The sequence below is a fragment of the Phyllobates terribilis genome, unplaced genomic scaffold, assembly GCF_046119375.1.
Source record: "Phyllobates terribilis strain yellow unplaced genomic scaffold, ASM4611937v1 Scaffold_2__4_contigs__length_985480577, whole genome shotgun sequence".
Lineage (NCBI taxonomy): Eukaryota > Metazoa > Chordata > Amphibia > Anura > Dendrobatidae > Phyllobates > Phyllobates terribilis.
The window spans coordinates 846,538,114-846,552,512 of NW_027362762.1; the positions used below are offsets into that span (position 1 = coordinate 846,538,114).

At 43.0% G+C, this 14,399-nt stretch overlaps 1 protein-coding gene across 1 annotated transcript in view; it reads left to right on the top strand.

The window, feature by feature from the left end:
• The window catches only part of TMEM248 (transmembrane protein 248), a 34,848-nt gene extending 20,904 nt beyond the window's left edge, over nucleotides 1–13,944 (top strand). Inside the window, exons 2-7 of the mRNA XM_073667842.1 lie at nucleotides 1,889–2,065; nucleotides 3,071–3,356; nucleotides 7,859–8,009; nucleotides 8,433–8,616; nucleotides 9,737–9,880; nucleotides 11,667–13,944. Of these exons, the coding sequence (XP_073523943.1) occupies nucleotides 1,904–2,065; nucleotides 3,071–3,356; nucleotides 7,859–8,009; nucleotides 8,433–8,616; nucleotides 9,737–9,880; nucleotides 11,667–11,687 (948 nt within the window). The 5' untranslated portion in view covers nucleotides 1,889–1,903 and the 3' untranslated portion in view covers nucleotides 11,688–13,944. The remainder of the gene's footprint in view (nucleotides 1–1,888; nucleotides 2,066–3,070; nucleotides 3,357–7,858; nucleotides 8,010–8,432; nucleotides 8,617–9,736; nucleotides 9,881–11,666) is intronic.
• Nucleotides 13,945–14,399: the final 455 nt, after the last annotated feature.

Genomic DNA, 14,399 nt, shown 5'->3' on the forward strand with positions numbered 1-14,399 from the left:
AAGACGCATCGGATAAAGACTCCGGGGGCCATTGGAAGGTAAGTATAGATTTATTTTTTTATTTTTTACCATTCTTTACGGTCACACTATATAAATCCATGCAGTTTGCATGGATTTATATACGGTAGTGTGACCAAGTTGTCAAGCACTTTCCAAGTGATGCTAAAATCGTTTGGAAAGCGCTTGTCAACCCGCATGCGGAAATGCAAGTGAAGAACGCTTCACATCCGCATGTACAATCCGCATGCGTTTTTTCTGCCAGGGAGATTCAGAAACGCTCAGAAAAAATCCAGAACATTTCTGCATCGTGGGCACATGGCCTAATCCATCTTTGTAAAAGTGAGATGGACTGCCAGCTCACTGAGTTGTCAGGTCACAGAGACTAAACTCTGGAGAGGTGAGAGGGAGAGAGGAGCTCTCAGAACAGTGAGAGACCAGGCGGACGAAGGCAAATTGTGCTGCTGTTTTCAGCAAATATATTTCACTGCAGTGTTGGATTTACAGCCACCCAGCTCAGTACTGCTGTACAATGTCCTCCATGCAGCTTCTGTCTGTGTTACAGATAAAGAAGAGCCAGAATCCATAGCTCGGCGTGTATGGTGTACAGGCGACATCATAGCAGCTTCACAAACTTTGAAGGAACAGCACTCGGATACATGCAGAGTCCAGTGGATGTTTCTCAAGCACCAAAGGCCACTCTGTGCAGGCTCGGACTGACCCCCCACCAGGTCCAAATCAGCTTCAAAGATCCAAGGAAATCCAAGGCACCAGATAATTTTATCCAAATGAGAAGTTAACTTTTATTCTGTCTTTATATGGCAGTAGTTACAAATGAGGTAGACGAATCAAGCAACGTTTCAGCCATGATGGGCCTTTCTCAAGCCAAAATTACAAAAAGTCAGCCATGTTATGGCTTGATTCTTCTACCTCATTTCTAACTACTGTCATATGCTTTTAAAGGCAGAATAAAAAGTTTTATTTTATCCCTATGAGAAGTTTTCTGGTGCCTCAAATTTCCTTGGATTTTGAAGCACTCAGATACATGCCAGTTATACTTCAGAGTGGGATCTTTTATTCCTTCATTATAATAATCCAGATCCACCGCACATCAAAGTGAGGTGTAGAAACATATTCAGTTTCTTGGGTAACATATATCCTTTGTCAGGCACATTCATATAGTTGTTGGCTAAATCGGTAGCCTGGTAGTTCGAGGTAATAGCCCCAACTGTGGATCGTGTATGTTAAAGCTTTCATATAAAGCAGCTATAGAGACAACTCACCAGCTCAGAGACAACTGGAGATTGGAGAAAATTGGTGGAAAATGCAGGATGCAAGCAGGGCTGTGGAGTCGGTAAGCCAAACCTCCGACTCCTCAATTTCCGTGACACCGACTCCGACTCCCTCTTACATGGCTCATGTTTAAGTAATAAATTTACTGTAGCACAGATTCATCTCAGCTAAAAGTCTAGACCCTTAGATCAGGAATAGGACAGACATTTATAGGACATTTCATAACTTTCCCAAATTCTTATGAAAAAATATTCCCCACAAACTGCATTGAACTACTGTACCCAATTTATTATATATTTTCGGAGTCTTTCGATTTTATACCGACTCCACCAAAATGGGCTCCGACTCCACAGCCCTGGATGCAAGTCATATAATGACCAAAAATAGTGTAATTCCTCTTGTACACAGATAGGACCATTTACTCTGAAAAGTTACCTGAAACAGGAATGTTTTAACATAAGCTATTGTAGTTTTGATATTGGAGTTCCAATTAAAGACCTCTTATTGCCTCATATAAGATCCCAAAGATGTCTTCATGTCATGCTCTGAGCAATCGACAGGTCAGTCGTGTGATACAGACTGTTCTTTCCACTCACAGGGCTTCTACATCACAATGTTGCTGAACCTGCATCCCCTGGAGAACCTGAAGTCGTGCATCAGTAGTCGGCCCCCTCTGGTGGTCTTCATGGTCAGCGTCAGTGGTATGGCGATAGCTTTCCTCACACTTGGCTACTTCTTCAAGATGAAGGAAATTAAGTCACCGGAGATGACAGAGGTACAGTATTTTACTAGAAATCATACTTTTGAATTTATCTAAAATTTAAGTAGGTTTCGACCCCTTGGTAAATTTCCAGCATGGACTTTGTAGCCAAAGCTTCATGTGTTGAATGTCATCTTATAAAACAAACCTCTTGGCATCTTATCCAACCAGTTACCCGGGTTTCTGTTAATTTTGGGAGAGCAGGGGCAAGAACCTTGCAGCACAGAAGAGTGGGTGGACTAATAGGAGATTAGAAAGTTCTCTTCCTTCTGGAGGAGAGCTGATTTGCATCCTTTAATGAAAATAGAAGACCTCTATGAGAATGGGTTGACTAGAGGTCACTGAGCTGCAAGCACGTCTTAAAAAATACAATTCTGTAAATTAGAAGCGAATGGATACCATGGGATCACTCCACAGGATCCCTGCCAAAAGAGAAATATTGGGAGGATGATAATTTCAGTTGGAGTTAGAAGTTTAATGAACCCTTCCAATGTCATGGAGAATTGGGGCGGGGGGAATGAATAACCGTACAATAGCCAGATTGGGTAGTAACACAAAATCAAACCCGATAATTATTATGCTGCCATCTTAAGGCATATCTGTATTTTCTACCCCATTAGTTATTGTATTAAAGGGGTTGTACAGGACTGGAATATAGATATCTCGTGCTGCCAGAAATACACTGTTTGGAGCCTGATCATCACAACTCCATACACTGTTTAGTGGCCGTTCTTTGGTACTGCAGCATAGATTCCAGCTAAATAAATAGGGTCTGAGTTGCAGTGTCTGAGAATGGCCTATAAAGTGTATGGAGCTGTGATGTGTTGGCTGCGTACACTGTGTACTCCTTGGAGCAGCTCCAGGTATCCGCTTATTGGTGGGGATGCCAAGTCAGGGATCAGACTCTCACCGATCTGTTATTGCTACGTTAGGTTATCCCAGTCCCGGACCACCCCTTTAGGAAAGTCATTGTATTCATGTGCTATATGATGTATGAAGTACTTGCCTTACTGTCCACAGGACTGGAACACGTTTCTCCTGAGGTTTAATAACCTGGACTTTTGTATATCTGAGAATGAGACATTGAAGCATCTCTTGAATGATACCACACCACCAGAGAGTACAGTCACCAGCGGCCAGGCGCGCTCCTCTACACAGACACCACAAGCTTTAGAGGACACAGGACCCATCAATATTTCTGTAGCTGTTACCCTAACATTGGATCCACTGAAGCCTTTTGGAGGATATTCTCGAAATATAACCCACCTGTGCTCCACGATTTTTGGCCACCAGATTGGGCTTACAGGTATCGATGAGATTTATTTTTTGTTGTCGCCTTGTCATCATGTATGCAAAACTTTGTTCCATTATGCCATATATACTGCCAACCTTACAATGCGATTGCACTGCTTTGCTTGCTGTAAAACCTCAGCACGCAATTTTAGATCAAAGAAAGAAAAAAAAAAAAAGCCAAATGTCGCCATTATAGCGTACCTTTAGCTGTAGAAAACTATCCTCGGGACACAATGGCATTGATGGGAGTCTGAGCTCTGTCCTCCACATTGATGCCTTAGATTAAAGAAGCTTTCCTCTAAGAAAAGTGGACCCGAAAGCTTTTATATACATAACAAACAAACATAGCAAGTACTTTCCTCCCCCGGTCTAGCAATGGGTCTTATCCACTGCTCCCGTCTCAGTATTTAGGCCGCAGCAGTGACGTCATGTCGACATGCTATAGGCTATTGCTGAGCTCGGCGGCTTGTGCTGTCTACATCGGCAGAGTCGCTTAGTTCAGTGATTGGCTGCAGCTATACTTGGGGAGGGCAAGTACCTGCTATCTTATGTTAAATATAAAAAAAACTGTTAGGGGTCCACTTTTCTTAAAATGGAAAACCCCTTTAAAAGGTCCGCATGTGAAAACCTGCTAAAGGCGGCGTCACAAGTATATTGCCCATGTTCACCTCGCAGATAAAAGCGAGTGCAAGTCGAAAAGGCAAATTACTCTGTCCCATGTCAAAAGGTGGTGTTTTTGTTTGTGTTTAAAAAAAAAATTGGTTGATAACCTCTTAACTGATGACTTCCTTACGCCTCATCTGCAAAATGTATTTCTCGCCCTACGCTGTACACAACAGCTGTGCCTGTGTTAGTGGCCGTGTGGCTGTGACTGGCAGCCACAATCCTGCACTAATGACTAGGATCAGAGAAAACTCTGACTTTATAGGCATGTCAGTACATTATGTTTAAAAACCTTAAAAGATAACTTTATTATTACCTAGTGTTTATGTCTGACAGTATGCTAAGGAGGCATAATTTAAAGTCCTAAAATAATTATGCCCGTAATGGCTTATTGGTAGGATATGCCATCACTTTATACACTGCTCAAAAAAATAAAGGGAACACTCAAATAACACATCCTAGATCTGAATGAATGAAATATTCTCATTGAATACTTTGTTCTGTACAAAGTTGAATGTGCTGACAAGAAAATCACACAAAAATCATCAATGAAAATCAAATTTATTAACCAATGGAGGCCTGGATTTGGAGTCACCCCCAAAATTAAAGTGGAAAAACACACTACAGGCTGATCCAACTTTGATGTAATGTCCTTAAAACAAGTCAAAATGATGCTCCGTATTGTGTGTGGCCTCCACGTGCCTGTATGACCTCCCTACAATGCCTGGGCATGTTCCTGATGAGGTTGCGGATGGTCTCCTGTGGGATCTCCTCCCAGACCTGTACTAAAGCATCCGCCAACTCCTGGACAGTCTGTGGTGCAACGTGACATTGGTGGATGGAGCTAGACATGATGTCCCAGATGTGCTCAATCGGATTCAGGTCTGGGGAACGGGCAGGCCAGTCCATAGCTTCAATGCCTTCATCTTGCAGGAACTGCTGACACACTCCAGCCTCACGGGGTCTGGCATTGTCCTGCATTAGGAGGAACCGAGGGCCAACCGCACCAGCATATGGTCTCACAAGGGGTCTGAAGATCTCATCTCGGTACCTAATGGTAGTCAGGCTACATCTGGCGAGCCCATGGAGGGCTGTGCGGCCCTCCAAAGAAATGCCACCCCACACCATTACTGACCCACTGCCAAACCTGTCATGCTGAAGGATGTTGCAGGCAGCAGATCACTCTCCACGGCGTCTCCAGACTCTGTCACGTCTGTCACATGTGCTCAGTGTGAACCTGCTTTCATCTGTGAAGAGCACAGGGCGCAAGTGGCGACTTTGCCAATCCCGGTGTTCTGTGGCAAATGCAAAGCGTCCTGCGCGGTGTTGGGCTGTGAGCACAACCCCCATCTGTGGACGTTGGTCCCTCATACCACCCACATGGAGTCGGTTTCTAACCGTTTGTGCAGACACATGCACATTTGTGGCCTGCTGGAGGTCATTTTGCAGGGCTCTGGCAGTGCTCCTCCTGTTCCTCCTTGCACAAAGGCGGAGGTAGCGGTCCTGCTGCTGGGTTGTTGCCCTCCTACGGTCCCCTCCACGTCTCCTGGTAGCGCCTCCCGCCTCTGGACAGTACGCTGACAGACACAGCAAATCTTCTTGCCACAGCTCGCATTGATGTGCCATCCTGGATAAGCTGCACTACCTGAGCAACTTCTGTGGGTTGTAGAGTCCGTCTCATGCTACCATGAGTGTGAAAGCACAACCAACATTCAAAAGTGACCAAAATATCAGCCAGAAAGCATTGGTACTGAGATGTAGTCTGTGGTCCCCACCTGCTGAACCACTCCTTTATTGAGTGTGTCTTGAAAATTGCCAATAATTTCCATCTATTGTCTATTCCATTTGCACAACAGCATGTGAAATTGATTGTCAATCAGTGTTGCTTCCTAAGTGGATAGTTTGATTTCAAAGAAGTTTGATTTACTTGGAGTTATATTCTGTTGTTTAAGTGTTCCCTTTATTTTTTTGAGCAGTGTAGTTAGTAGAAGTCCGACTTATAGGATCTCCATGGTAAATCACAAAAGAGATTCTCCTGTGATTAATTGTCGGTGCCCATGTGACTTGAATTAGCCAATAAATGATGACTTCAGTGTTTTAAAAAACCACTGGGTAGGCCCTGTTCCTTTGTGACAATGGTGAAGCCAAAGGAGCTGTCTGAGGACATCAGAACTGCTACTATTAGCAAACACAAGATTTCCAAAGGGTATAAGGCCATCTCCGAAGACCTTGGTATCCCTGTTGCAACAGTGCGCAATGTTAAGTTTGCCAAGCTTGGTACCGTCAAGAACCTCCCTGGACGTGGAGAAAGAGGAAAATTGATGAGATGTCTTTGAAGGTTGGTGCGAATGGTGGAAAAAATACCACGTCAAACATCCAAAGACCTGAAGGCCAACATGAAATAGTCTGGGGTCATGGTTTCAACAAGTACCATATGCTGCACACTAAACCAAGCAAAGCTTTATGGGTAAAGGCCAAGGAAGAAACCATTGCTGAAGAAAAGACATAAAAAGGAATGACTGATCTTTGCCAAACCTTGACAAACCACAATCCTTTTGGGAAAATGTTCTTTGGACAGATTAAACAAAAATAGAGCTTTTTAGCAGTGCAAATCAACAGTTTGTTTACAGACGGCACAATGAAGCTGATACGGAAATGAACACCTTACCAACAGTCAAGCATGGTGGAGGATCCATAATGCTGTGGGGTTGCTTTGCTGCGTCTGGTACTTGGAGGCCTTGACCGTATCACAGGAATCATGAAATCCGAGAATTATCAAGAGTTTTTAGAGTGAAATGCCCTACTCTGTGTAAGAAAACTTGATTTTTAGTCGAAGATCATGGGTCTTCCAGCAAGACAATGACCCAAAGTACACATCCTTAAGTACACAGGAATGGTTGAAAAAGAAAAAATGGACTGTTTTAAAATGGCCACCAATGAGTCCTGACCTCAATCCCACTGGAAATCTTTGGGGTGAGCTGAAATCTGCCATTGGGAAAAACATTCAAGAGCTTGAACAAACTGCAAAAGAAGAGTGGGAGAAAATTCCAGCTGAGAAGTGCAAGAAGCCTATAGATGGCAACAAGAAACGCTTGGAGGCTGTCAGCAATGCCAAAGGGTGTGCAACCAAGTATTAATTAGGGATGCCTTTATTGTTGCACATCCTGTTTATTCTGTTTTAGTTGAAAAACAATGTTTTATTGTTGTATTACTTTGGACCACTAATTTATAAATCCTGAGGATATAACTTTGGTACATTTCCATTTATTTCTGAAGATATTGTACAGTCTATGGACAAAATGAAGGGGTGCCAATAACGGTGAGCAGCACTGTAAGTGCTTACTGATAGAAAAGCCTAGTAGTAATGCAGGAGTAGCACAAGCAAGGAGTAATACCGGCGGGACTGCCGCGACCCAGCCGAGGAGTAATGTAAACCGACACTTGCTCCACAGTTATTACCACTCAATCTTTATTTTGTATCCAAAATCCATGCACATGTAAGATAAGCAGTACATAGAGATGGGCATAGTCATATGGGCTAGTACTAAAGGCCATGATTTTCTGAAATATGTGGTGGTCTTCAATACGACTTCACATTTTACTACACGTGCTATAATTTATTCCTCTTTCCTGAGATGAGGTGGACTTTTGCCTATTGTAGTTCTGTACCTTCAGCAGAGTATATGACCCGTTTCCTGTCATTGGGGTGGCTGTGCTTCTGTACGGAGCCTGTGTAAGTCATGTCTGCAAGGCTCCTTCCTGATTGCTATTGATCTTCCTGCATGACCTTTTGCTTTTATTACTGTTTGAGCGCCATCTATATATAACCCATTTTTTATTTTCCCCTCTAAGGCAGAGAGTCCCATGAGGAGATGAATATAACATTTACTCTGCCAGCTGCCTGGAACTCTGATGACTGCATTCTCCATGGGCATTGTGAGCAGGTGGTATTTACCACATGTATGACTGTAACAGCCATGAGCAACGTCTTTCCCGTCACTGTGTGAGTAGCTATTATTTATTCTTCTGATTCTCAACCAGACGCTTGTAAGGTTAATTTCAGATATAAGGGTGCCCATATCACTGTTTAAAGAGGTTGTGCAGAATTAAAAAAACATGGCTGCTTTCTTCCAAAACAGCACCACACCTATCTACAAGTTGTGCGTAGTATTGCAGCTCCATACTATTGTGAAGCTGTGTGTGAATAAGGCTGAGCTATTATACAGCTAGTTCTTTCTAGCCCCATTCCCCACATCCCACCTCACATTACAGTTCTGTTATTTCACACAACGTAATCACATTTTCTGAATACTCTGTTCTGCCGTGACACCTTTCATTTGTTAGACACATAATTGTTATAATGCCTCTGTATAAAGGATGTGAATTGCCCGAAGAATACAAATAATACCCTCGTTTCTGTTTCTAGACAACCGCCTCATTGCATTCCTGAAACCTACAGCAACGCCACCCAATGGTACAAAATCTTCACCACCGCTCGAGACTCCGGGACAAAGTATGCGCAGGACTATAACCCCTTCTGGTGCTACAAGGGAGCTATAGGAAAGGTGTACCACGCTTTAAACCCCAAGCTCACCGTTATTGTTCCAGAGGTGGGTATATGATTTCCCAAGTCTCTTCCTATCTCCTGGCACTACATGCACCTTCTTCACGTAGCAATGGCTTTAAGGGGTTGTCCGGTCCAAATCAATAAATCTGCAGTTACTCTGTGTGACTGCAGACTTTTGAATCCACCCCAGCGCAAACACTGTGCGCTGCGAGGATTCGCCGGTTTCTGAGCGAGAACTGGAGGGTATGTATGAGTTATACATACTCCCGGCCAGGGCCCGTCCAGTAGGTGCGATTTCACTCCATACACTTGCATTGAACAAGGCCTTGACTAGTGAGGTGGCTGAGTAGAGGGCGAGACCTCGCTCCTTACAAGTGTATGGAGCGAGGCCACACCCACCTGATGGGCTCTGGCCAGGAGTATGTATAACTCATACATACCCTCTGGTCCCAGCTGAGATACCAGTGAATCCTCGCAGCGCACAGTGCTTGCACATGGGGGGGAATTCATAAGTCTGCAGTCACACAGAGCGACTGCAGATTTATCAGTTTTGACCGGACAACAGCTTTAATTCTCAAATGGGTATTGTAGTCTCCATAAGTCAATTACATAGATTATTGATAGATCAGTGTGGGGCTGCTGTTCCCAGTTTTTTCCTGGCACTACGGATGCAAAAATAGTGTGACTGTCTTTGTGCAGTTGACTTGGAGCAACCATAAGCGGCCAGCCTTCTTCAACTTCTACTAGCCGCAGTCTTCCAGGCAGGAGGAAAGTTCCCCTTAATGGCCATTGTTGGGGATCCAGCGGTGGGACCCAGCGACATGCATATGAATGGCCTGTTGTGTAGTCCATGAACTGCTGCATCCGCCAGAGCTCTTTATCTGTGATGGCCATTTGTAGTAATAGGTCCTTTACACCTGGCAGTGCAGTTTATGGTCATTTTAGCACGTTGTGTGATACCCCCATAATTATTTTGGGGATCGGCATAGTGTACATTCTTGGGCACACACTCATATCCACAATCAGATTGCAAACTGGTTTTTAACATATGCAAGGGTTATACCTAGTCCATTCTCTTGCTTCCTACCAACACTCTTGCCCCTTGTAAGTTTTGTGTTTTTTTTTCTCTTTTATAAATTTTTTTTTTGTCTTTTTCACAACAGGATGACCGCTCTCTTATTAATCTGCATCTGATGGACACTAGTTACTTTCTATTTGTGATGGTTATCACCATGTTTTGCTATGCAGTCATCCGGGGTCGGCCGAGCAAGCTGAGGCAAAACAGCTCTGACTTCTGTCCTGAAAAGGTATTTTCTACCAGTTCTCAAGTGTTTCCAACATTTTTAAAGTCCTCGAAATCTGTGAAAATCATGGATACAGAAGTGCAGAGTTTTACTTTTGTAAAAAGATTCTGTTAGAGGGCAGTGAGAGATGGGACCCGGGGGTCGCTCCCCTGTATGAGAACCTCACTAGTAAAGAATACAGGATTACTTTTGTAACTTAATAGATCTACCCCATTAGGGTAAGGTATTATCAGTGACCTCAGCTGAGCTGCACTTTGTAATACCGTGTGTGGTTTTTGCTGCCTGGTTCCTGGCATTATGGTACATGCAGCTATGTGTTGTGTTTTCATAAATCCTTATACTCTCCTCTACGGCTCCTCTCCGTCACATGTCTGGTCCTCCCTGCATCTTCAGATGGTTTCTGCTTGCTCTGAAATCCCCAGGCCTCTCACTTCTTGATGAGGGCCTGGGAGGGCTCTGCACAAGCCCTTGAAAGGTCACGGTGCCGTCACCGTGCGTGCGTAGAACCCATCCAGGACAAAGTTAGAAGTCCCAGTCCAGTGTGAGGCCCGGTAATTTCAGCGGAGGGGTCGGAGAGTGTGTGTTTTTTATTTATTTATTTTTTTTTTCTATCATTCATTACATTTATTATGCCCTGGGGTCCAGAGAGATCCCAATGGACAATAACGGACAATAAATTTGTGGAGAATAACTTTTTTGCAAATTGAATTGCCCGGGGGAAAAACGTGCAAACAGGCGAATTCTAATTTTGACTCTTCCTCTCCTCTCTACTGCACAGACAATATGATTACAGGTTGTACGTGCACACAATAGAGACGCTAGGCCTTTCTTTTCCCCTAGGAGTTCCCCTGCTGTTCATGGCCTGTGTTTAGTATTGTAGCTCTGCATTGTCATTTCAGTGGGACTGAGCTGCAATACTTGACACAGGTTATATACAACAATGACATTGTTGCTGGAAAAAGAGAAAACCTTTTTAAACACTTCTGTTTTGTGGCAGGAGACAGGACAGGGGAGTGCGCTAATCTGCCTCCTGCATAGCTCCAGACAGCTCGCCTCTCGTGGTGGAGCAGCCCATATTTAGAGCTACACTTCACCACCCTATTTGTAAGGCAAATGCACAGTTTCCAGAGTTTTGTCTGTCAGGGTGAGATCAAACATAGGTTTCCCATCACTTAATTGAATGTAGAAAATCTGCAACATGGCAACAAGGTAGAAGATGTTACCAAATGTCGCCCACATGCTTAAGTTATGCTACGTATTTTCACTACAGATTTGAAGGGGGAAATTTGCTGCAGAGAAGCCGCAGCTTATCGGTTTCCAGGTAGAAGCGTCTAAGGTTATGTTCACACGATGCAATTATGCTGCATTTTTATTGCCTTGACTTTCCAAAACTGCAGTTAAAATGTGATAGTTTTACCTCGATTTTGGAAAATCTTGGCAAACAGTACAACAACACAATCTCATTGTGAGACCGTAATCTTAGGGGAGTTCCTCATGGATCTGATGCGCTGCAGATTGTCCGCAGCACACTACTCGGATGACATCCGGTTTTCACGGATTGTCAGAATGAAGAAGGTGGAGAATTTTTTTATTTTTTCATGTATGAGAAAATCAGATGACCCTCCGTACCATGCTCTGATTAAACTTTGATCAACCTCTGATCAGAATAATTGGTCCGATTTTCTCGTACATGGAAAAATCTGTTGTCTGAAAGAGGTAACTTGATGCAAAACCAATTTTACATGAGTCCATTTCTACCAGAAGATCCTGATTTTCTTTTGTTTTCCAGGTTGCACTCTCTGAAGCATAACCATCATCTGTCCCATCAGTAGATACAACTGGAGTCATTGCCTGTTGACCCCAACTGGAGAATGTGTCCGGTGTCCTTCGAGGGGGAGGGAGGAACACACAATATTGCAATGTTGGTTTCTTCCAACCAAAGACATTTCAAGTGCCTGTAATTGATCTGTATATATTTATAAATAGGTACATATGAAGAAGCTCGGTGCAAATGTTCTGCGTAGCAGGAACTTGCCTTTTGTCCCTTGTACCTGTGGACTAGCTGTCGTTTCCTTGTGTAGATATGTCTTAGTGGATGTTTGTAGTCGGCAGTGCGAGTTGCCTGATTGGTGGGAATGTCTAATGAATGAGATCTGATCTCAAGCAAAACTGCACTTTTTTTGTTTTGTTTTCAAAATCTGGAAAAATCACATGTTTGAAAGGAAGAAATATGGCTGCTGCATGGAGAAGGCCTGTAATTCTGGTAGCTCTATATTAAAAGCATCCATTCTTCATGATGCATCTGTTTTTGGATTCTGTATACCCTCAAAGTAACATTTGTCAGCTCTCCCTGTGAAGTGGATACATAACTCCGCTGATTCGCAAGGGGAGCGTCTGCTTATTGTTATCTGGCTAAGTGTCCTGAAACATCGAGACCTTGAGATGGTGTCCTCAAGTAGGAGAGCAATCAAAATACATCTAAAATCATTCGAGATGACCTGATCTTGTACGCGATAATAAAGCTGAACTTCTCTGATGGCGCTGTCGGAATTGTTATTTACTTAAAGGGGTTGTTCTGTGAAAAGAAGTTGCAGATCACCTGGACCCCTACCAATCGCCAGAATGGGGCATGTTTATCAATGTTGCGCTAATGCTTGGCCACTGCTCCATTCATTCGGTATATGGCTGCCGGAAAAAGCCCAGCAGAGCACTCAGCAGTCCTATAGAAACTGAAGGAGCGGCTGTCCAGCATGAGCAGTGCTGAGCTATTCTACCGGGGATAAAAGTGCCCCATTCTAGTGATCGGTGCGGGCTCCAGCAGTCAAACCCCTATTGATATAAGTTACCAGGGATCGGCGGTAACTACTTTTCACTGGACAACTCTTAAGGCTTTGTAGCCTGTTGTGTTGCATCCCATTTGTCGCATTGGAGTCCCCAATAGAACAGATTGTTTGGATTTCTTAAAGAAGTTTAGACTTTTTTTTTTTTTTTTTTTTTTCCCCCCTAAAATCCAGACTCGATGCATCTAGTTTTGGCTATACAATCTTCTGACTGCTAAAGCCATTCACTGCCCACAAGAGTACCACATTGTTGTGGCAAGGGATTGGCTGTAGCAGTCACATGTCTGTTGCCGGTGGGTGATTAATAGTTGTATAAACAATATTTATTTAGTTTTTTTTTTTTCAATGAAATGATGGCTATTTTATTGTTTTTCATGGGAGAAAAAAAACGGGCCCCCTTTGAGGGTGCTGATGTGATTTTCATCAAATTTTGGTCCTTATTTATTTTTACCATCAATATGGCATCGTTTTTCTCACCCAAATTCCAAGCTTCTCCTGCCAATACAAAACAGACAGCGCTCCGATAATACGTGTATCTGATGCTCTCCATTTTTTTTGATGAACCCGGTCACTTTAATGCGCTCGTTTGATACCATAACGGATCATAAACGGACACGTGTTTTCATTCCTTAGACTATGAAGGGCACGTGTTCTGTACATTGAACACGTTCATGAAAAACTGCCGTCTGAATAAGGCCTAAAGGGGAAGGGCTACACATCTGTACATACAAACCAATGCTGTACTTTACTCTTCCAGTTGAGTTTCTTATGTTCTGCTACAAAACAAATTTGCTGTCCTGCTATTTTATATAGGTAATATAATAGTTATTAGTATTTTTTTTCTAGGATCTCGTGCAGCTTCTGGGTCTTTAGAAGACCATACAGTTGGGAACCATGCATTACATTGAAGCTCAGTCCTGAAGTATAGAACCGCCACCACAAACCCTCTTACTGGCTTTCTCCATAACCATTTCCTTTTTTTCCTTTTCAGTTACTTTTCCATGAATCATGCTCATGACAAATCACAGCTGCTTCTGTTTATTGAGTTTTTCATATTTTTGTCACTTTTAGTTTGTTTGGATGTGGATTGCTGAAAACCACGTGGCCTCCTGGTTTATGAGGAATGCTCTTTGGTTTTCTAAATAAAGCTATCCCTGGTACTGTGACTGCTGCATTTCAATTCATATATATCACCTAATAAAGACATTCAATCACAGGACATTAAAACATTGTTTTTATTACGTTTTTCCCAGTTGTCTTTCATATCATAATAGATTCTGGTAAAGCTACTGAGGGTAACCTGCACAACTACTGAAAAAACTTTTCTCCAAAATCAATTCATTTAGTTTACTTTATTCTACTGGTTCTAAGAAAGCTGGTTGATAGCCCTAATATCATGGCAGTGCTCTAGAGTATTGGAGACCAAGAAATGTCTTCAGAGGAGGCCTAGAGTCTTACATAGTCTATACAGCCGGAAAAAAAGTTAAGTCCATAAAGTCCAACTTTTAATGCTACTGTGTTGATCCAGAAGCTTCCCCTATGAGATATACTGGTTGCCCTCTAGGAAGAGAGAATATTTCTTCCCGTCTGTCATGGTAGTCAGAATAAAACCTTAGATCAACGTCCCATCTCTTGTAATCTAGTACCACAACTTTGCAATATTATCTTTCAAGAAATGAATC